We start from the raw sequence: 25368 nt of genomic DNA on the forward strand, positions 1-25368 counted from the left end.
CTAGATCTTTAGTGCTTAGCGAGGTGCCTGATCTACAATAGAGATTCCAGCTATTTGTTAGTGTCCTATTAATTCTACCATTATTGCAAGTGTAGCTTCCACAGCTAAACTGTGCTGTCCCAAATGACAATTTGCTTTCTTCTTTTTTGAATCAGGTTGAAACAGTGGATATGGTGAAAAATTTTGAGATATTTTGAAGGTAAATACAACAGGATTGTCTGGTAGATTGAGTGATTGAACATGGAATGTGAGTGAAATAGAGACAAATATGGTTTCAAGGTCTGAGTTAATAGGTGAATTTTCCATTTACTGAGAAAATAGTAGAATGGGCAGGTTTGGGTCAGAGAGAACTGACTTAAACTTTGGATATGTTAAATTTGGGGTCTTGTCAGACCATCAAGAAGGAAAAAAATGTCAGTGGTTGTTTACCTGAGCACAGAATTCAAGGGAAAATTAGGCTCCTAAGGGTCCAACATAAAAATGGGTATCATTGTGAACCTCACTAACTTAAATTGAATAATTTATACTACTTTTCACCCATTTGCTTCAGACATATACACCCAAAGCCTTATTTGATCAGGTTTACCTATGTTGAATTCTACAGGTCAAATTTGGTCAAGATCTTTATTCTTCTCAACAAGCCCATTCTTGGAGCCCTATACTTCAAAAATACAGAGCAGGCCCTAAATTTTGCTGCTGAATGCTCAGCAAATGTTCTTGTTCACCTTATCTTCTGCTTTAAGAACATTAATCTGTGTTGTTGGCAAATGACTATGCATGAAAGAGCTGTGTGACTTCTTTTAGAGGGAAATGATTCCCTTGAGTCTTCTATACCCAAGGAACTGACCCTTAAAATTGTATAAGAACATTGGATAATTGATCCTTGATATGTGTTGGGGTTTTTTTTTCTTTCTCTCTCCATTTGTCGTTTGCAAGTCATGCAATGCATTCCTTTGAATATCTTGGCAGTATATAATCAGGCAACTTGTGAGAATGAAACAGGATTTATTGTGCATCTATAAATGAAAATAGCTATTATTCTATCTTTAAATATAATAGTCACTTTAGACAGTGCCATTTTAATTGATTGTTGTTTTTGTACTAGTTTTCATCTTATAATGTGGACCTTTTACTATCTTTATTAAAAGTCTCCTTTGAGACGGAGAGCTATAAAAGACCAATCGGGAAAAAAATAAAATATTGAGCACACTTTTTAAAATAGCCGCTTGAGTAGAGGAAAGTTATTCCTTAGAATATTAAAATTCTGGGCTTTTAAAAAGAGATGATAATGCCGGAATACAGGAGAGCATAGCTGTAGCATCGAAAATAACACAAAACTTGCTACATAAATTGACTAGACAATTTTCACACAAGAAATCCTAAAGATTTTAGCTCAGAAAAGTTAATAAAATTTTAGTTAATTCCTATCAATGTGCCCTTTGAAAAGACTTTATTTCAACTAGTAGAGTATTGCCACATCTCTGAGAATTTGAGGTGTTCAAATATGAAACCATACAGGGAGTAAGGAAATCTTAGGTTCTTATCCAAGGCTGCAACCTTTGCTCCATATCTCCTACGTAACCTTATGAAATCTTATTTTCCTCATATACAAAAAGGGCATTGGACCAAATGACTCCTATGGCTCTCCCATGGAAATGGCTCTTGCAACTGGTGACAACTCTGACTGGTTGGCCTCCTCACAGTTGTAGTGAACTCCCCAGCGCTTAGGCAAGAACAAGTCCTAGCAGTGATCATGGCGGTTAAAAAAGAAAAGGAAGGGACGCAACATGATCTGCTAACCTGAATTTTTCACAGTGGCCATAGTGGAACATTAGGTCTTCAGTACCCCTTATGTTCTCAAACAGGCATGCTTAGATTCACAAAATTATAGAAAACAGAACAATTCTCCTTTTTTTATTCCATTGAAATATCTACCAGAATATGAGCAGGGGATTGGAAGTGGTAATGAGGGAAGGAAGAATGAGAGGGACCTGATTAGTACAACTTGCATGACTAAATCAGACTTGCACACCTAATTTCTTAAATTTATCATTAAAACATAGAAGGTGTGTACTGTTCTGGGCTAGTTTCACCGTTAGGGACTCTCTAATAGTAATCTGTTTTTTCTTCCAACACACTGCCAACCATAGTAATCTTTTGTGGTCCCAGTTATAGAAAGTCTAGAAATTTATTTTCTACTACACCTTACAGATATCAGTGGGTGTTAAATTGAATTTTATTTTTACCAAACTTAATTATGGTTGTTGTGGCAGCAGTTATGTGTTTCTGTCTTTTAATTTTTTGTACTTTTGTGTGTGAAAGCTCTTTTTCCCTCATATTCAGTCTACTTACTTTTAAAAAATCTACTTGAACTTGAATATAATTCTATAGTCCCCAACAAAATATAAATGCAAGTGGGCTGAGAAAACAGTTTTAGAGGTGGTTGTCCACATACTGAAGGGAAAATATGGTAATTAGCACACTGTTGGAACTCACTGAGACAGCCAAATAGGATCATTCAAGTCCTAAAGGGAGTTTCAGGGGTCTGAATTACCCACTTCAGCTGTCTACATCAATCAAATTAACTGCCTTCTTGTCCAATTCTCATTCATGCAGTAACATATAGTCACAATTAAAGGTAAAAGATATGGAATGGCTGTCTGACAGTGAGGCTTATTCAGCAACAGAGTATATGAATACTGAATAATTTCCATTCCTGATAATTAAAACCCTGTTGAGTCATGGTTGGATTAGATGCATCCCTGACCATGGAAAGCAAGAGAAAATGTCATCTTGAGAAACTCCCTTAGTGCTTCCATTTATTTAAATATATTATTTCCTAAATATGTAGTTTTATGTGTATACATCCTCCCCAAAAAACAATTATATATAGTTTTATATCTTCCAGACACATTACTACTACCTTGGGTCTGTCACTTTATCATACTCTCGAATAGATCTGACCTACTGGCAACAAAACTCTGAAATGCAGGGTTAAAGGGTTAAAATGACTGCTTACTAAGTCAGGAGTGGAAAAATTTATAGTAATACTACTGGCCAGTCCTATCTGGACTTATGTGTAATATTAATGGATATTCTGGATATTCTAGCATTCAGAATTTGAAGATTTTCATAACATTGAGATTAAATATAGAGTAAAATATGGAATTGAACAAGAGAGAGAAAAGGAAATTTGTAAATTATTTTCTGCATTTTTTTTTCTTTTCTATGCATGCACTAGCCAGAATCTCTCCCTGCTTGGTATGAGTATGTTTGACGTACAGTTGGTTCTTTGGCCAGCTATGTTTAGAATTCTGTGACAGCAAGTGCTATGTGATAACTGAGTACAGGTAGGATGAATACATAAATGTCAGTAGATTTTCCAATATGAAGTAGAGGGTCTTGCTGGTAGATTTTGGGATTCGCAAGCTTGTTCAGTTATTGTTTCCGTCACTTCTTTTGCCATTTCCACTGCTCCCCTACCTCCTCCACAATTTCACAACCGCTGATGAGATACACTGGTATGCTGAAAATAAACCTGGAAAGTCTTCAGTCTGAGTTAATCCAATGCATACTTGATCAGTACACCTCAGAGGCCAATATATAGAATATTAATGCTGGCTGGGTTCTCAAAGTGGGGTTAATTGCCCCACCTAAGTCCATGGGCTGTGTCACTTCACAGGCTCTTCTCTCCCTGCTGAGTATGGAGGTTGTCTGAGTGCCCAGTGGAATTCACTGTCTATTGTCTTTCTTCCCATGTTTTATTACAGGGACAGTAGGTAAGCATTATGGGAATAAAACCAGTAGGCATTTGGGAATTTGTGAGGATGAGTATGTCAGATTTGTTTTAATGCTTGGCCTTTAGAGAGGAACTCCTGAAAATCACTGTTGGCTGCAACATAGCCAAGCAATAAAAGAAGCTAGTGAGCCCAGCTGGTGTTGCTCAGTGGTTGAGCATCAACTAGGAGGTCATGGTGTGATTTATGGTCAGGGCGCATGCCCAGGTTGGGGGCTCGATCCTCAGTAGGAGACATGCAGGAGGCAGCAGATCAATGATTCTTTCATCATTGATGTTTCTATCTCTCTCTCCCTATCCCTTCCTCTCTGAAATAACTAAAAATATATTTTAAAAAAAGAAGCTAGTGAAATTACTACACACGACTTTTTTGGGGGGTGTGGGGCTATGGTACACTTATCACTAGCTCTTCTTGCTTAATATCCATATATTAATGGGTGGTTGACTTGTTAGACAGATGTGCTTAGACTTCTGTGTGACAATAGCGGTTTGCTTATATAAATGTTTTAGTAAAATTACAATGCTAAGGACAGCTTTTTTCCTTTGACTGCTTTATGTAGAAAATAAAACACAGAAAGGGGACCACTCAACATTAGTTCTAGCTCGACAAGACTCAGGTTAGTGAACTATTGTGAACAGCCAAGAATTTAATGACACATCACTTCAGGTATGATAAATGCTTAGCAATTACTGATCTTATATTACAGTGACAGAGTTGGCACTGAAAGTTGAAGCTGTTCAGAGTGATAAATCGATATGACAATTTATTAAAAATATAAGGCATGATTAGTGTTGGATGTGGATGCACCCTTTTAAAAAGAGGGTGGAAGGTTAAAGAAAAAATCCCAAATGAAAAGAGGATTTAGAATGTGAAAATTAAAGTTTTGGGGGAAAAGACACATATGAAGCACAGGCTAAATATATAAACAAGTGTGCAAAGTTCAGACATGCAGCAGCAATATAGTTTGGAGATAAGGAAGACATGCATGGACACATGCAGATGTGTCACACAGTTTTTATACATCCTGGTACCATCTCTCTTTCTCCTGATGGTATCTTCCATCACGTTCTTCTCCTGGTTATTATATTCCTCACTGGGCTCTATATTGCAAAACACCTGAAGCCTGTTAGGCGCACGTTTTGAACTCGCTCTGAGATCTCCAGTTTCACAGCAGCCATTGGCATAAACATTTTCACATAGTCTGGTTTGGGCTGAGTTTTACTTTCTTAAATGAAAATGGAGGACATGAAGTAAATAGGGGGCCTAAAAGTGTTATGGGGAGAAATTAATCCCTTAAGTGCATATCTCTGTGCCTTTTTTGTTGGATAGACTGGTAGGAGAGATACACTGTGCCATTGTTAATGATATCAGTATGTCATTAACAAATCTTTTTAAAAATTGGAAAGGCTAGTACATTTTTTTGAGGCCTGTAAGCTTGTGAAATAACTAGGAAAGTTACTGAGTTTTTGCTTCTAAGTGATAATCTGCCCTCATGATTTCTTGGTATTTTGATACATGCAAATATCTCATTAAAGGATGGAAATTCATTTCTATTGTGTGTACATAGATATGCATATGTAATATACAGGATACCATACTTCCATCCACTGGATGTTGTCTATGAACTTAGAGAGCTTCATGTACTGGTTTGGCAATTTTTCCCCATTAGGCAGACAGATACTAAAATTTCCTTGGAAGTATGCTCTCTGTAATTATTTTGTCACTTGCATTTGCATTTTTTGTGCAATGAGCAGAAAGTACTGACCAGAGATATTCAAAGAGAAGGATTCAATAGATTCTTTAGGATAGTCTCCCTTATCTTTCCTTGAATTAACATCTACATACACTTTAAAATTTTAGACACATATTTTATAATTGTAACAAATTTTTATAAATTTTCTCAAGTTGTTATAAATCCTCTTGGATTTTCTATGTCTTCATCTGTTCTTAAAGTTTTTTGTTTGTTTTGCTATAGCATTCTCCTTTTTCCAGACATTGAATAGTGTTTTTCCTTAAAATTCTGCCCATGGCTCACCTCTCACATCATTTGATGTTCTTCACCAAGGCACTGCTGCTTGTGCCCATGACTTCAGTTACCACCTTTATTCAGACTTCTTCCCTGTTGACAGAACTGTGAAACTCACTGCCTACTTGAAATCACCACTTAAAGAACTCAAAAGCACCTTCAAATTCAACATGTCCAAAACCAAACCCACAATCTTCCCCTATCCCAACCACATCTTCCTCTCCCCCAACTGAATGGCACCACTATTGGACTAGCTGCCTGGAAAAGAGATTCTTCTCTCATCACCTCCTATCACTTTTTCATATCTAATAATCATCAAATTCTGCTGATTTTTCTTTCAAATATATGGAATTCATCTGCCTTTTTTCCATTTCTATTGCCACCAGCCATGCTATATTTCAATAGCATCCTATGTACTTTCCATACATAATAAAGCCAGTAATGGCAAGAGTGAAGATGATTATGATATACTAATAATGAGATAATTATTGTACTGATTAATAGGTCAATATATTTATTAAATTATTTATAATTATGCTATCATACATTTATTAATATAATTATAATAATTTTATGCTCATTCTGTGCCAGGTACTGGACTAAGCACTTTTAATTGACTACTTCATTAATTTCTCATAAGAACCTAACAGGAAATGTGCTATCATTACCTCATTTTATAGACAAAGCCAATTTGGTTTAGAGAAGTTAAGCAACTTTCCCAAGGTCATTTAGCTAAGGTACTTCACACCTATGATCATGTCACAACCTCAAATATATAAATGTACAAACACCCTTCTCTGTTCACTCCTCTCTCTAACACATAAAACACAATCAGTGCCTTCTAAGATAAAGTTGAAAACCCTGACCACCTCTCCAACCTAATCTCCCTGGGATTAAATGCTCCATGATTTCTTTTACCATGTGATCTTGACACATACTGTGCCCTTCTGTTTAGCATACTTGAGCCCCCCTCCCAAGTTCATGTCTTCATAACACCATATACCTCCTTCCCTCAGGACACATCATTATTTATATACGAGGTCACACTCTTTCATAGCACTTATCATTGTGGAGACTTAACACATATATTTGTGATTTTCACATGTATTTGTGTGGTTTTAATTAACACCTATCTCGGACACTTGGTTGGGAAGGAAAAATAACTATTTTTATTCACTATTTTACCTGAGACATTTTATTTCATAGTACCTCACCTTATTTATTTATAGTAGGCACTCAATAAATAATGATTAGATAAATGAATATGGAAAAAAAAAACTGGGTGCAAAGTCCCAAATTATTTTATGGTAGAAAACCAGTATGCTAAAGATAAAAGCAGTAGTTCTGGACAAGAACCATCAATCACACTTGAGCATGGTTTATTTGTCTTTATATTCCCACTGCCTAGCACAGTGCCTGCCCATAGAGATGTTTAGTTAATGCTTACTAAAGGACTAAACCACCTGTAGTAGCGGTTCTGTCTTCTGCCTCTCATTCAAAGCCATAGTAAGAGATGTTCTAGGATAGGCTGGGTTAGTGGAGGAGCAACATTTGCTCTGAAAGGTGGATAGAAAGTACCTGCCCTGGGCACTAAAGTTTTCAAAGAATTCATATGTCTGATCAAGTATTTGATCTTATCAAGGAAACATGTAGAAATGGGAGAAGATTAAATCCTTGAACTAACTCACTTAATATTTTCTGAGAGCCTAGAAATTTGGGAGGGTATATCATTTGATTAATGTCATATCCAAGTTTATATTCCAGTTAAGCAGTTAATACATGTTTGCCAACCACTACAAATGCATTTCATCACAAGCTGAACGTTGCCCTTTTCTTTGAAAGAGCATAGTACACATGAAAAACAACAGAAAAATATAGATTTTGGTTTTGGTTTTGGTTGCACAATTTTTGTCTTCCATAGGGCTATCATTTTGATTCTCATTGATCTGTATTTAAAACATAGCATGTTGCCCTAGCCGGCTTGGCTCAGTAGATAGTGTGTCAGCCTGTGGACTGAGGGGTCCCAGGTTCGATTCTGGCTAAGGGCACATGCCTGGGTTGCGAGCTCGATCCCCAGTAGGGGGTGTGCAGGAGGCAGCCGATCAATGATTCTCTCTCATCATTGATGTTTCTATCTCTCTCTCCTTCTCCCTTCCTCTCTGAATCAATAAAGAAATATATATAGCCCTGACCAGTTTGGCTCAGTGGATAGAGTGTCGGCCTGCAGACTGAAGGGTCCCAGGTTTGATTCCGATCAAGGGCATGTACCTTGGTTGCGGGCTCATCCCCAGTGGGGGGTGTTCAGGAGGCAGCTGATCGATGTTTCTCTCTCATCGATGTTTCTAACTCTCTGTCCCTCTCCCTTCCTCTCTGTAAAAAATCAATAAAATATATTTTTAAAAAAGAAATATATATAAAAAAATAAAATAAAACATAGCATGTTTTTACATCTTGCCCAGTTTATTTCATAACTATGCAATTTAAGAGTGCATTGCATCGTGTCACTATGAATGAAGAACTCCTAGGGTTAATGGTCATATTGAAGCTAGACTCCTATCTTAAAAGCATAAAGTCACTATATTAAAAGCATCAGCTAAAGGTATGGGCCCATCGATCACACCTAGATTTCTAGTTCAGACTAAGGCTCCAGTGGAAAGGCAGAAGAGGATAGGAGACATTAGAAGATAGATGGGATTGACCTGTCTCTAAGGCAAGACTTCAGGCAAACTGAATCATGTATTGGAAATGGATATATGAAGCATGGTTCTGTCACTGGCAATTGGATTTCACTTGCAATATCACTTCAATCTCTAGAAGTTTTAACACTTCAAATGATTGATCTGAGTTTATGATGTAACCAACTTTTTAAAAATCCAAGAATTACTTGAAACTTTCCATTTTAAATCCCTCTATGTGTATATATATTATATACATATTATATTATATACATATATATAATATACGTGACATATATAATTTATATAATTATATATAATACAAAGTAGGTTTACAGTTGTTTATATGGAAAATAATACAATAAGTAATAAATAATAATACAAGAATAAACTGTTTCATGTACTCACAACTGTAAACCTACTTTTGCTCCACCCTGAATATGTGTATAATTTAATATAACATATTAACTTAAATTATAGTATACTAGAGGCCCGGTGCATGAATTCATGCATGGGTGGGGTCCAGCCGGACCATCCTGATTGGGACCGATCAGGCTGTGCCAGCCGGAGGTGGGGCTGTTGGGAGAGTGGGGACCCACGGGCAGTTGGCCGGTTGGCCCCACCCACTGGTTGAACTCCCAGTCGAACTCCTGGTCAAGGGGGACAATTTGCATATTAGCCTTTTATTATATACAATTATATATATATATATATATATATATATATATATATACACATATATATGTATATATATACACACATATATATATCTACACTAATAAAAGAGAAATATGTAAATTGGTCATCACTCTTCTATGCCCACCAGCCAATCAGGATGAGTATGCAAATTAGCCCAACAAAGATGGAGGGTTAATTTGCATAGGCAGGCATGGAGCAAAGACTAAAGGCTCCGGCCCAAGTGAATACTGAAGACGACTGAAGACTGAAGACTGAAGAGGCTTGGCTTCTCCACTGTGGCCACAGTGGAGAAGCCAAGCCTCACTGTGGCTGGAGCAGAGAAGCCAAGCCTTGTTGCAGCCGGAGTGGAGAAGCCTAGCCTCAAGGCTTGGCTTCTCCGCTGTGGCCAGACCAAAGGCCTGGGTCCTGGGTGCTGGAGGAAAACCGGTGCCGGCAGCCAGGGGAAGGAAGGCCTATTGTGCAAATCTTTGTGCAATGGGCCTCTAGTATCCTATCTAATAATAGACAAAAATGGTAATTGACCATACCTCCGCTACACTTCCCATTGCCTAATCAGCAGGATATGCAAATTAACTGCCAACAAAGATGGCGGCCAGCAGCCACGCAGCTGAAGTGAACATGAGGCTTGCTTGCTCCAGTGATGGAGGAAGCCAAGGTTCCCTGCCTGCCGCAGCCCGGCTCTGAGCTCTAAAAGCAACAATGTTTCAATTATAGAAGCTAAACAAACCCCAGATACCTGCTTTCAGCCAGCCGCAGCCTCAGAGCTGGAGCGAGCAGGACAGCAACAATGTTTCAATTATAGAAGCCAAACAAACCCCAAATACCTGCTTTCATCCAGCCACAGCTTCAGAGCTGGAGACAGGCCTCAGAGCAGGAGCCGGCTCTCAGCTCCAGTGACAGCTATAGAAGATAAATAAATCCCAGAATAAAAAAAAGAGGGGGAAAAAAAGAGACTGGGAGCTTCAGTCGCCCGCCAGCCTGAAAACGGCCCCCAGCCCCTCACCCAGACTGGCCAGGCACCCCAGTGGGGACCCCCACCCTGAAGAGGTTGTGACCAGCTGCAAACAGCCATCAGCCCATCATCCAGGCTGGCCATGCACCGAAGCGGGACCCCCACCCTGATCCGGATCACCCTTCAGGGCAAACCAGCTGGCCCCCACCTGTGCACCAGGCCTCTATCCTATAAAGTAAAAGGATAATATGCAAACCGACCCTAACAGCAGAAAGACTGAGAATCACTGGTCACTATGACACACACTGACCACCAGGGGGCAGACGCTCACTGCAGGAGCTGCCCTCTGGTGGTCAGTGCGCTCTCACAGGGGGGAGCTCTGCTCAGCCACAAGCCAGTACAGCGTTGGTGGTGGGAGCCTCTCCTGCCTCCTCAGCAGCGCTAAGGATGTCCGACTGCAGGTTAGGTCTGCTCCCCGCTGGCAAATGGACATCCCCGAGGGCTGCCGGGCTACCAGAGGGCTGTCTGATTGCCATCTTAAGCCCAATTCGCTGTGAGTAGGCCTAAGCCAGCAAGTGGTCACCCCCGAGGGGTCCCAGACTGCAAGAAGGCACAGGCCGGGCTGAGGGGCCCCCTGCCCCCGAGTGCACAAATTTTTGTGCACCGGGCCTCTATATATAAAAGCCTAAGTGACCGGACAACTGGCCAGTAGCTATGATGAGCACTGACTACCAGAGGGCAGATGCTCAATGCAGGAGCTGCCCCCTGGTGGTCAGTGTGCTCCCACAGCTGGAGCACCACTCAGCTGATAAATGGGTGCCAGACACCAGGCTCACAGCTGGTGAGTGCTGCTGTGGCAGCGCAAGCCTCTCCCACCTCTGTGGCAGCACTACCGAGAGGTGGTGGTGGCAGGTGTAGTGGAGCCGGGATGAGCAGGAGGGGCACGGCCCTGGCCTGGACTCGGGCTCCTCCCTGACCTCCTGTCCCTTCGAGCACTACTACATCTGTTGGGGATGTCGGACTGCCGGTTTCAGCCCGATCCCCACAGGCCAAGCCCGAAACTGGCAGTCCTATACCCCCCAAGGGGTCCCAGATTGTGAGAAGGCCCAGGCCAGGTTGAGGGACCCCACTGGTGCACAAATCTAGGGGTCTTAAGAGTCTCCAATTTGGCAGAGTTTCTCCCAAACCCAACTTCCCAAGGAGTCCAGTGGCCTTCTAGGAGCACGTCTCAATGACTCCAGATTTGGGGAAGCTGACATTTCTAGCATCCCCAGTCCAGCTGATTCCCAACTTCAGATAGCGTGGCAACTGAGCCCAAGGTCTTTTTCACACTTAAATTGCAGTACACAGACAGTAGCAGTTGGACAGTGTCTCTTCCCACAAAAAAAAACACTGACTGTCCAATTGCTTCCCACCACTCCAGTGCACTTCAGTGAGATGAGAAATGAGGATCATGCGCCTCTTTTTGCTGCCAATCGGTCTCTGCAATAAAGCCTGTTTTTAACCTCTCTCCTGGGATGTAGTGGTATTAACCTTCCCCTACCCTGTCTCCATTCAGCAAATGTTGGTTACACCTAGTTCTATCACTTGAGAATTAGCTCATTTTATAAAGGAAGATGCAGAGGATGTGCAGTAACCTTGGATTCATCCATCCTGTTTATGAAGTCAGTCATGTAAAATTTCCTGCCTAAATGACAACAGATGTTTTCAGTCCATTCTTGCTAGTTTCACCTGGGCTCTCTTCCAGGTGCTGGTCTTACGAATGAAGTCTTCCAACATAAAATTTCCAGCAAACTAAGCATGATAAGAGATGAAGTTTTAAGCTAATATTCTCCTAGTCTTTACATATGTGCAAAAAAGTAGTTGTTTGTGAGTTTTTAGCAATTCAAGGTATAATCTTAGAAAATACACTTAAGAAACCTCAGAGGCTATATGACCAAAAAGTATAGATATGGCAACTAATTTTTGAAAATTTGGTCTTCAGGGTCCTGAATCTCAGCCTTAAGGTAAATTTAAGATAGTTTTACTGACAAAGAGAGGAAAGGAAAATACTATGCTTTGAAGTAGAAGTATTATATGCCTGTTTTTTTGGCTGCGCTTTTATGATATAGTAAAGAACCATAATGATTTTTTCATTTTGAAAGAACTGCTGAGGGGCAAAAAGAGCATGTACCCAGCAGCATGGTGCATTAACTTAAAGCAAAACCCAAAAATTCGATGTACAGAAGCAAAATAATACATTTTCTTTTGAAAAATTTTATAAAGAAAAGAAGTATAATCTTCAAGTCATTCAGAGCAAAATATATGTTTATGAACATATAAAAGACAGAATTCCTGCTTTCAAAGAATTTTATAGGCTAGAAACACAAGTAAGAAAAAAATGTTTTTGGAGAAAATTATAGGTCATGCGATGTAGCAGATGCTTCATTAATAAGGGAAGCATTCTGCCACCCTTGAAAAAGCAAGCTCCCATTTTCTTTTTACTAGTAAATTTTCAGATCTTCACCCTGAAATAAGTATACTTTAGTGCTCTGAGGCAATAAGGAATCCTATTTTAAACTTTCTTTACGCCTGCCTCTTAAATGTGCCCTATATCCTGTAGGAGTCCTTAAATGTTGGCCTTCTTGTAGGCTTTCACATTGCTATTGGTTGAAAACACAAAGTAGAGATTCCTAGGAATACTTGATGAAGAATTGGTGATATGACCCTATGCATGAAGACCTTTAAGAGGTGAAAAAGAACTTAACATACAAAGGGATGTACATTATGTCTTTGTGCTTTACCTATGCACTTCAACATGCTCAGATGTTCATTAATTGTATTAATTCCAGTTTGTGGACTTGGACATGGGAGGTGGAGAATTAACAAAAGGAGTTAGCTATAAGGCTGTTGAGTAGATGGAGGACCAAGCAAAAAAGAAAATTTTCCACTATTGTTTAGTGAGCCAGTGGCTTCTTTTTTTTTCCAATGCATAGCTTACATTTAAGCTTGCTTTCCAACAACTTCTTAAAAAAAACAGGGATATCTCATACCCCTTTTAAAATATATATATTTTTATTGATTTCAGAGAGGCAGGGAGAGGAAGAGAGAGAGATAGAAACATCAATGATGAGAGAGAATCATTGATTAGCTGCCTCCTGCAGGCTCCACAACCAGGCATGTGCCCTGCCTGGAAAATGAACCATGACTTCCTGGTTCCTAGGTCAATGCTCAACCATTGAGACATACTGGCTGGACTATCCCATACCCTTAATAGACAACAGAGACTAGGCCTGACCTAACTTTGTCTTGATGTCATTGAGCTATAGCCTTACTCCAATCACCTCTTTTGTACCCAGAAATTAGTTTGCACCAAACTGCACCTGGAAATGTCCACACTCCAGGGGGCACTGTCCACATGCACTACAGCATAAATGTGAGAGTCGCCATGGGAGCTTCCGCTAGAGATGCCTAGGCTGCTGTACCCCTGGGAGTTTCTCATGTGAGCCTGGGACTCTAAGCTTAATTGCTAGGGCTCATTATGAGCAGTGAGGAAATGGATAAGGAGATAATACTTATTCAAATATTTACTCAGTGATGAATGCTTATCATTTAGGTAATGAACTATAGGCTCTGATGAGAAGCTTTTTAATAATCTTTAAAAGCCTATAGGTTTCTTTGGGTCTTAACCCCACTGCTCCTTTTTGTCTCTTCTCTGAGTTTGCATATTCTCTTCTCGTACTCCAAGGCCCTGTGCATACCCCTCTATTTTTACCTTTCATCCTCAGTGTGTCTGACTTTCCTCTTATATCTTCTCCCTTTCCTTTTGGTCTCTCTCATCTTTCTCTCTACTTATAACTTTTATTGCTCTGTTCTACTATTTTAAGCACTCCCAGTATGTCTCCTTTTCTCTCTCTGTCTTTCCTTTCTATGTCTCAGCAAGCACCATTCATCACCATCTGTCTCTTTCCCTTGCTGTTTGCTTAAACTCCTTTTGTCAAAATCTAATTTCTTTTATTTTTCTAGTTTCTTTCTTCCCTTCCTTTAATTGACCATGATGAGAAACCAAAGTACACTCTTTCAGTGTCCTCTCATTGTGGTTCCAGAATGATTTTTCTTCGATGTCTGCAATCCCTTAAGAATAGACAGGAGGCAATTGGGGACTCTAAAGTAAATCTCAATAGCCATGACATTTAAAGCTGGCATTTCCATTGTACCTTGATCACATTGCAATTTTTTATGTGTTTTTATTTTTAGAGAGAGAGGGATAAAGATATAGAAACATCAATGATGAGAGAAACATCACCAATCAGCTGCTTCCTGCATGCCCCCAACTGGGGATCGAGCCCGCAATGGGCATGTGCCCTGACCAGGAATCAAACTGGTGACATCTTGGTTCATGGGTTGATGCTTAACCACTGAGCCACACTGACCAGGCAGATCATATTGCAATTTTATAAATATTTATAATATATGCTGAAGAATATTTTTAAATGTTTAGTTCTGTACCTGAGACTACTAAAGTGCAGGCTGTGTGATACTTAATCACAAATTTACAAATCTTCCTCATTGATTTAAAAAAAAATTTTTTTAATGCTTACATCTATTTAAAAATTCCCCTCAAGCATGTTTATTTTTCTGTTGACTCTGCACAAAAGAAAAGCCTGCCTACTAATCTTGCTCCATCCAATAATTATACCTGCAATAATTGGGCAGCAACAGACCCATGATTTGGGAACTCACATAATGATTTAAACAAAGGCTAAAAAAAAGATTTCCAAATGATTTAGCATCTCTTTCAAGAAATTAGAAAATCAACCACAAAATAGATCAAAGGATAGAAGCAGTAACAGATTAATAGACATAAGAACATACATGAGTTAGAATCCAAAATCTGGTTTATTGAAAAAAATAACATAAAATAGATAAAACAATAAATGAATGAAGGAAAATAAAGGGACAAAATGTAAATTTACAGAATAACAATTGGCTAAGAAGAGAATAACGACAGAAACAGAGAGAATGAAAGGAATCTTAAGACACTACTTTGTTCAGTTATGGCTAGGTAAATTCTGAAAAATGGAGTGAAATAATATTCGATGAAAGCATAATATGCTAAAATTGACTTAAGAAGAAAGAGAAAGTTCAAAAGAGGCTGGCATTCAGGATTGACATTCCAAATAATTGTATGGCAAGAGCCTCAAAAAATAAGAACTTAATCTAGCTGTTCTTGCACATTATGACTGAATAACAACCTTGCCAATACCTATATAAAATGGAAAAATTTGACAAAGAGCTACCCTTAGAAGAAGCATAAGGTACTGATAGTCTAAGAGGGAATTCTACCAAAGTTTGACAGTAGATAATTTAAATTACTGAAATTATTTTAGAACATAGAAAAAATAAGTTGGAATTTAGTTTTTAATTAAGATAGCAATTAAAATAAAAATATTGAAGAAGATAGATGACAATAAATATTGCTGGGACAATTGAGTGGTCACATGGAGCAATCCCTCACACCAAAAACAACAAAACCCTTCCATTAGACCAATGATTAAAATGTTCAAAATGAGTCCTTAAAAGTACCAGGAGACAGTGTGACAAATTTTTAATCTAAAACATGCTTAAACCATAGTGAAACTTGATGTTATTATGTAGAAAGATGGCAACAAAATGTTATAAACAAAATTTAAAGATAAATTTAAAATGGTGCAAAAAATAAACATTTGTAATTCTAACCGTAAACAAAAGGACATATTGATTAATAGGCAAATAGTTCTTGCAAAGCAGAGAAGAGAAAAGACAAAAACACAACAGAAAAATGGACAAAATAAGTACGAGTTATTCCCATATAAAGAAAAAACAAAAGGCTTTAACATATAAAAGGTGTTTGAAACACTCATCTTAAGAAAAACAAAAATGAAAGCTACTTCTGAAAACTATACTTTTCAGAATGTCAAAACCCAAAGTTGTCAACATCATCTGTTGGAAATACTAGAGAAAAACTAGGCAGTCTCATATATTGACAGGCACTAAGATATATTAAATTTGCACAACTCCACTAAAAGGCAATTTGGAAATATCTACCCACGTTACAAAGGCATCTGCCTTCTGACACAGCAGTTATACTTCTGAGAATTCATCTTACAGGCAATTATTCCACATTGAAAAATATATCTATGTGAAAGTTTACTTTTGTGGTAGTCTGTAGTAGTAGACAATCAAAAAACAACCAAATGCCAACCAAAAGGCAGCTGGTTAAATAAATTGTAGTGCATCCTTACTAAGGAAAATATCATAACTGATTAAAAAATAATAATGATAGCCGAAACCGGTTTGGCTCAGTGGATAGAGCGTCGGCCTGCGGACTGAGGGGTCCCAGGTTCGATTCCGGTCAAGGGCATGTACCTGGGTTGTGGGCACATCCCCAGTGGGAGATGTGCAGGAGGCGGCTGATCGATGTTTCTCTCCCATCGATGTTTCTAACTCTCTAGCTCTCTCCCTTCCTCTCTGTAAAAAATCAATAAAATATATTTAAAAAATAATAATAATGATAAAATGCTCTATGTACTGGCATAGAAAGTTCTCTAAGAAATGAAGTTAAGTGAAAAATGCAACAGATGTTTACTATACCAACTTTCATGTAAAAATTGAGAAAAAAAATTAAAATTTACTTATAATTTCTTATATTTAGATTGTATAGAACCTGGAATGATTCACAAGCAATTAATGATAAGTGGAGGTGGGGGGTAAACTAGGCAAATGAAGGTCAGTGATGGGAGGGAAGATTTCACTTTATTAAAACATTGATTTATATTTTATAATAATACCTATTTTAAATAATCAAATAATTCCCTTTTTGAGAAGGGAATACTTGCTCTTGATAGAATACCTAGGTGGTGCTAGAGCCAAAATTTGAATTAAAAAAAAGAAACTGAGTTAAATAATGTGGCACATGATTATAAATAATTTCTATGACTTTGAAATATAATGTGTTAGAATAACAGCACTATTTTGAATAGTGCTTTACTTTACCTTACAGTAAAATGTAGAACTTTCTTCTTCATAGAATCTTGCTTTTTATACAGATATTTAGTTTTATGCGGTTTTATCAATGGTTTTTTCAAAGGAAGAATATCAGCGGAGGGGAAGAGTAGTTTGGAAAGAATGTTGGCAACTCTCCATCCTATATATTTGGAGAAAATCTCATCCCCTGCATTTGATGAAACTCTAGTGAAAGGATCTGTGGGGTCATTTAACTCAGCCTGTTGAAAGAAAAGAAAAAGGAACCAGTTAAGATAGCATTAAATGGGAGGGAAAATGATTTATTATTAAATAAAAAATAAAATGTATGTTTGTTTTCTTTGACTAATGTTGCAGTCTTTCTGTTAAATAAAAAAAGCCTTTATAAAATAGTAGTTTCCCCCCAAAATATTAAAATAATTACCATTTTCAATGACATACAAAATTAAGCAAGAATGAAATTTTGAAATAACATTTTTAATATAGTGATATAATTTTTATTTTAAATTTGCATATTTCCCACACAAGAATTTCATAACCACTTATAGTATTTATTTAATAAGTAATTAAGCAAGCAGTTGAAGAAATATAGGCATTTTATTAAATAAGAATTTCACTTCTTTATGTATAATCCAAACTCCTTGGAATCAACAGAAAATTTCTATAGAACAAAATTTCTGTCAAGTAAAAAAGCAAAAAGGGCTTTGTATTTAACTTACATTAAAGATGTTCTAGGATTAGAATTAGATTTAGATTAAATTGAACATTTTCTAATAACAAAACAAAAAAAAAACCTAATATAAGAATTCTACAATGTTTATCCAATCTTTACTCAGGAAAGATCTATTTTCTGTATTTTCCTATTTATGCTCAATAATGTTCATGACAGATTTTATTTACATCTTCTTTTGAAATGTCTAAAGGAATATTTTCATTGGCTGAAATTGGTAATAACAAATGAAAATATAAGTTCCAAAATGTCATGTATTATACTTATTTATAAGGTTCAGAATAGGTTTCTGTTAGGAATTCTCTCTCACAAATAAATTATATACGTTCTCCTTTCATTTAAGATTTACGTTTTTTTATTCAATGATATCAATCTCATGCAGTTTATTACCAGTCACTAAAGATTCATTTTATATGCTTATCAATCTTATGGTAGAAAATGAAGGAGTGGAAAATGCCTTTTTGCACATGCACAACTAACTAAGACTCTTTAGGATTCCAAGATCAAGCTTGGTTCAATGAAATACTGTTTAAATATTGACTATTGTATTATTTAAACAAAATTATTGTGAAAAAAATGAGAACAATCCTATATAATAAAAGGCTAATATGCAAATCTACCAAACAGCAAAATGACCAGTAGCTATGCTGAGCACTTACCACCAGGGGGCAGATGCTCAATGCAGGAGTTGGCCCCTGGTGGTCTATGTGCTCCCACAGGGGGAGCGCTGCTCAGCCAGAAGCCGGGTTCATGGCTGGCAAGTGCAGCGGCAGTAGCGGGAGCCTCTCCCACCTCCGTGGCAGTGCTAAGAATGTCTGACTGATGGCTTAGGCCCACTCCCAGCAGTTGGACATCCCCAAGGGCTCCTGGACTGCGAGAGGGCACAGGCCAGGCTGAGTGGCCACCCCCTCCAAGGGCACAAATTTTGTGCACCAGGCCTCTATCTGATAATAAAGATTCAAAAAATAAAGCGTTAGAGCAATAAGGAAAATAGGAAAAGGGAGGTAAGTAAATATGGATTACTGTAAAAGCCATTGAATATGGGAAATAAAATGCAAAAAAAATATTAAAAAGCTAGAGGCCCAATGCACAAAATTTGTGCAAGGGGCCCAGCCCTCTCAGCCCTGGCTGCCTCGGCCAGCCCTCCCAGCCTCAGCCAGCCCTGGCAGTCTCTCACAGCCCCAGCTGACACTTGCAGCCCTGACCAGCCCTCGCAGGCCCTCACAGCCCCAGCCAGCCCTCGCAGTACCCCACAGCCCCGGCTGCCTAGGCCAGCCCTTGCAGCCCTGGCTACCTCAGCTGGCCCTTGCAGCCCCTAGCTTCATCCGGAAGGTTGTCCAGAGAGTTGTCCAAAATGTCATCCAGATGGTCATTTGGCTGTTTGACCTAATTAGCATATTAGCTCTTTATTATATAGGATAGAGAGAAAATCATGCAAATAGGTAAGCACCAATATATGAAATGAAGACTCAAGAAAGCCCCAAAATGCTGGAAAGTCAATATTAAAATTTATAAAGAAAACCTATTTTTCATGTTTTAGAAAAAGAACTTAATCAGTACTTCTCATTGAAATACATGTATTCTTAAAATATCTTTTATTTTCATTATCTCTGGATATTTGAATCAGCATACAATCATGTTTATACTCTTTTCAGTTGTGTATCTTGCTTATTAACTACGTCAAAATCATGAAAAGCGCAGTCAATTTGAAACAACAAATTAAACTGTGTCTAGGACACTTAGCACCTATTGTGACTTTGAGGACATTATTTACCTTCTCAAAGTCTGTGGTTTCATCTGGAAAATGGTAATCATGATACCTGGATTATTTATTCTGCTTAGCCTCCATGCCTTAATTTTTCATGAGAAAAGTTATTTCAATATCAATAGCAACATATAGTAGTGCAAGGACCTATTATGAGCTCTTCCATTTACTAAGAGAGTGATAAATTAATAAATTTGTGAATAAATGAATGAAGTAGCAAACATAATGTCTTCTGATGACAATTTCTGATAAAACACATTGTTTCCAGGGTAGCATTACACTGCTTTATAGAATCATGATGCTCTCTCCTATGTCTTGACTTCTTGTTTGCTTCCCCCCAGATTGGATAAGTTGTAGATCCAGATGTCAGCTTTCTCAAGAAGCAAATGATGGCATTCCCACCTTTCATGATGGTTCCCTGGTTGAAATTCTGTTAATCCCTCCCTCATTGATGTCCAAGGCATATGATTTCAAATATGGGTCAAATGCATCATTGCTGGATCTATTAAAAGGTTTTGCTTGTTTGTTTTCCTACAGAAAGTAGCCAGGAAATAGTATGGGCTTTGTAGTTAGAAAGATCTGAAATCAGGTCTGGCTTTTCCATGTACTAGTTAAGAATGTAAACTTGGGAAATTTAAATTCTCTAGGATTATGTTTGGTGTTTGGTTTAGGCCCATCTTATATTTCATTGTGATATGGAGTTAATAATAACTGCCTTTCAGAATTTTGTTAGATGGCAGAGGGTGATCTGTCTAGTAGACAGTGAGATGTTCAATGGGTGTCAGTTCCTTTCAGGGCTTCTCTAAGGCAAAGCACTAATGCTCCAGCCCCTGCACCTCCTTCCACCACCAACCCACGGAAGACTTGGTCCATCCTCTGCTGGGCTGAAAACAGTGTTATGTTGTCACTTTTATATTATAACTAGAGGCCCAGTGCACAAAATTCATACATGGATAGGGTCCCTAGGCCTGGCTGGTGATCAGGGCTGATCAGGTTCCCCGCCTCCCCACCTCCTCCTTCCCTCATTCTCTCAGTGCCCCACCACCGCAGCTGGTCGCCCGCCATGTTTTGTGCTGCCCTCTAGTGGTCAGCGCATGTCATAGCAAGCAATTGAACTCCCATTCTCCCGGTTGAACTCCTGAGGGGACACTTTGCATAGTAGCCTTTCATATATATACTAGAGGCCCAGTGCACAAAAATTTGTGCATGCAGGGGGGTTCCTCAGCTTGGCCTGTGCCCTCTCGCAGTCTGGGACCCCTCAGGGGATGACCACCTGTTGGCTTAGGCCCGCTCCCTGGGGGACCAGGCCTAAACTGGCAGTCAGACATCCCTCTGGCATCCCGGGAGCCCTCGGGGGATGTCCACTTGCCAGCGGGGAGCAGGCCTAAGCTGCAGTCGGACATCCTTAGCGCTGCTGAGGAGGCGGGAGAGGCTCCCACCACCACCGCTGTACTGGCAGCCGTCAGCCTGGCTTGTGGCTGAACAGAGCTCCCCCACTGGGAGTGCACTAACCACCAGGGGGCAGCTCCTGCATTGATCACCCCCTGGTGATCAGTGTGTGTCATAGTGACCAGTCATTCCCAGTCATTCTGCTGTTAAGGTCAATTTGCATATTACCCTTTTATTATATAGGATAGATATTTGTCAAACAGGATCATGATTATACTTCTATTAGTCATATTTTGGTATAATAGTCTTCCTTTTTCCCTTAAAGCCATTATTCTAATGTTACAACATTCAGCAACTTAAATACCTCTGTGGAAGTAGATGTGCACAAAATATTAATGACCATTCCTTATACCAGAATTCAAATTCATGAACTTACTACTAGTTTGCATGCTAATGAACATTACCACCAGCTCCATCTTTAAATGTTATTTATACATTTACAGTTTCATCATAGGTTCCTATTTTTTTATTTTAGCAATGCCCATATAGGCTTTAAAATTCAGGGTTTTTCTTATTGCATTGTTGAAACTTGACATTTTTCTTAAGAACAAATGGCATTTTTTAATATCTATGTTAATTTTACTGATTGAGTATTAAAATTGGAAAAGTTATATTCTTGAATATTTATCTTATACATATTCTAACCATATGCAGGAGCATGGCTTTGTATTGGGTATAAAGATGGTAAAAACTGCCATTAATGAAGTTTAGCAGGAAGATGGTTAAGTCAACACAAGGGGATACCATAATTAATACCATAACTAAGGATACCATAATTCAGCTAATTCATTATACTTGACATGAGAATAAAAAGAAAGAAATAGATGTTAAGCCATTGTAACACAAATTGCAGCTAATTCTACCTCTCTCTTGCTATCGCTTTTTTGTCTCTACCTGTCCTTAACTAATCTTAGAGCTAGGAATATTTAAGATTTTTTGTAAGAAAATGCCGGGAGCCGGTCCATGCTTGCTGTTTCAAAGGACCTGGCATATATGGCATACTGTTCTTAAAATGTTTGCTCACCTTCTTGGCACTATGTGTTTTAACCAAGGTCTCCTCTCTGAGAAAGATTGTTTCCCCAGGTAGGGATTTTCCCCTGAAGTTAGGGAGGGAATAAAACCCCTCAACTAAGTGCCAGGCGGGTAATTAATCACTTTAACTACGAACAATCATGCTTAAGCTACATAATCTTTACTCCCTGGAATGGAGATAAGAAACGCCCTAACCTTTGTAATAGAGATTGATAGGATTGAATCAACTGGTATAAATACAGATGTAACAAGACAGCAAGAGACAGAACTTAGAAGACAGAACCAGGAGGCACAGAACCTAGACACAGAACCTAGAGAAGAACCTAGAGACAGAACATGGCAAAAGATCCTGGACAGAAACTGGCCTCAGAACCTAGAGACAGAACCTAGCGAGAGAACATGGCAAAAGATCCTGGACTGAACCTGACTACAGAAATTGGCAAGTGAACCTGACTAGAAGCCGGTGACTGAACCTGGCTGGAGAACCTGGACAGAACCTGGCTGGAGAACCTAGCGAGGGAACATGGCTACAGAACCTGGCTGAAGAACCTGGAGAACCTAGCAAGAGAACATGGACACAGAACCTGGCTGGAGATCCGAACCAGAACTTCGCTGGAGATCCAGACCAGAACTTGGCTAGAGAAACTGACTGGGCTGCTGATCAACTGAACGCTGTCTCCGTGTCTTTCCTTCTTCGCCACCTCTGTCAACACCTTTGGGGACCCCTGGACCTGCTGGGGTTGGACCCCAGCAAGAAAAATAGTAATTTTGTTCTTTAAACCTCAAAATTTAAATATAAGGAACTCATTGTTAGTCTTAAAAGACTATTTCCTACAGGAGTTATAAAATCTTACAAAGGACAAAATGAGTAACTCCTTGCTACTCCTTAGACCATTATTATTGTCATTACTTCCTGGGAGCATATTATAAATACAGAATCACAGGCCCTATTCCTTTACACAAATTAAAGTTTAAGACGGACTGATGTTGTAGATTAAGAAAGAGACTGGTTGGGAATATCTCATTTTCCAATTTACTAATTGTCAGATACTGCGCAAGTTATCTAACCATTCTGAGCACATTTCCTTATTCCTAACATGTGGTGATAATACGGCACATTTTTGGGTAGTTGTTAAAATTAAACACAAGAACGGATTATATTTTTTCACAGTGTCTGGCATGCAAATACTTTTTCACTAAATATTAATTTCTTACTTATATTTAATTTTGGAAAGAGGCACAGTAGAATTGGCAAAGCTTTGGGTTAAGCTCAAGAATGTATACATCACTTGTTTTAATTCTGTTTAGACCCAGATCCTCCTCTCTGTGTGGGTGATGATGGTGGGAGCTATGGCGGTTAAATGAGTCAATGTATATAAAACTAGGGGCCCAGTGCACGGGTATGTACACCTTGAAAGGAACTTTGGGCCATGAGGCGGCAGTGGGCACAGGGGTGGGTCTCGGCCCATCCTCTGAGCCCCTGCCAGGCCCCTCCCGCCACGCCCTCCCCCATCCCATTTGCCATCTGCTCTGCTCCCACCACTGCTTCTACTCCCATTTGCTGATGATGCCAGCCCCACTCGCACCTGCTGATGGTGTGCAGTGATTGGGGCTAGCACCAACAGCAGGTACAAGTGGGGCCGGCGCCAGTGGCAGGTGCAAGCGCTGGGTGGGACTGTGGCATGTGGGAGCAAAGAATTTTCAGTAACCACCAGAGGCTCACCCTGATGACAGCGACTGGCGCCCCGCCTTGATCTGGTGACCCCGCTCACTTGCTCCACCATCCTGCTGCAGCTGACACCCGCCATGTTCAGTGCTCTTCTGCCAATCCGTGCCCCCTGGTGGTCAGCGCACATCATAGTGACCAGTTGTTTGGTTGTTCGGTTGTTGTGCCGTTCAGTCTATTTGCATATTAGGGTTTTATATAGAGAGATACTTAGCAGTGTGCCTGGTGCATTGTAAAAGCTCTACAAATATTTTGTTCTCTTAAATAATATATCTGTTACATTGGAGTTCTGTTAAGTATTTAAAAGGACTTTGTTGTTCCAAAAATACATCTCCCTTTCCACACTGTTTCCATTTATGTCAAAAGAGGAGGCATATGTGGAGGAGGAGATAGGTACTGAGAGAAAAGAGACTAATAGTGTTGTTTTTTCTATTTTGCTGCTTTATAGAGTACATTCAAAGTATGGAAATATTGTTAAAAATGAAAACAAATTTTATTTTAAAGATCTCACCATGAAATGTTAACTACAAAGTGCTTTCCCTGATGAGTACTCCAAATAAAGTCACCTATTCATTTTATCTGTACATATTTCTTTTTGATATTTTAGGTCATATACCAGATGGCATAAAGCATTTATACATGATGACTTTTCCTGCGTGTGCCAACATATGCTGCTGAATTGCTTACACAGAAGAGCCTTGCTCATTGCAAGTCTCCCTGGAAGTATTTCAAACAAAGCACATCAATTAACATTTGTTTATTATGCCACGGTGAGTATATGGCAGTTTTTTATTTCTTTCCCAAATACTCAGGCAACAGTTGGGTTTATATTGAGTATGTCAGTTGAAGGGCTCATGTTTAGGAATCTATTTAGACCTGTTTTTTATTTCAAATATGCTATTAGATATCTCACCTTTCCTCTAGCCTCCATTAAGCATCAAATTTTATGAACAGATATAACAAGAATTGTAGATGATAGAAGAGTGTAATTAATTTAAAAACATACAAAACATGGAGCACATAATATAGTTAGTAATGGGTTTACCAATGATATAGAGAAATTGACATATTTATTACAAAATTTTATTCATAAAATCAATAGTTTCATATAAATTGCATATTTATTTTTAAAGTATAAATAGAAAATTTCTACTTAATTTCACATGACTCAAGTATACTCAATACTTAAAAAATAAATCCTGCCCATTATACATTAGTTTACAGTTAAGGCTGTTTCACTCTGTGTAGGAAATATTACTTTACATGATGAGATGTTCAGGGACCAAGGTGTTAGGAAAGGAAAAAAGTAAAGGTTGTGCTATAAACAGTCATTTTCATTAACTTAAATAAGAGTGGATACATATTTGATTTGAGATCACAGCATATGGGGCACAAGCCTTCGCTGTATAGATTTTTTTTTTTTTTGATAGTCTCCATTCATGTTGAGCAATGAGGCATCACCTAAAGACTGACAGTTTTTATCCTGTATAAGAAAGCTTCTAGCCGAAACCGGTT

At 38.8% G+C, this 25368-nt stretch overlaps 1 protein-coding gene across 1 annotated transcript in view; it reads right to left on the reverse strand.

The window, feature by feature from the left end:
- TMEM232 (transmembrane protein 232) overlaps positions 1-25368 on the reverse strand; it is a 174947-nt gene that overhangs the window by 68736 nt on the left and 80843 nt on the right. Inside the window, exon 12 of the mRNA XM_081090175.1 lies at positions 17164-17393. Coding sequence (XP_080946301.1) covers positions 17164-17393 — 230 coding nt within the window. The remainder of the gene's footprint in view (positions 1-17163; positions 17394-25368) is intronic.

This window comes from Myotis nattereri, assembly GCF_964212035.1.
Source record: "Myotis nattereri genome assembly, chromosome: 4".
NCBI classification, from domain to species: Eukaryota; Metazoa; Chordata; class Mammalia; order Chiroptera; family Vespertilionidae; genus Myotis; species Myotis nattereri.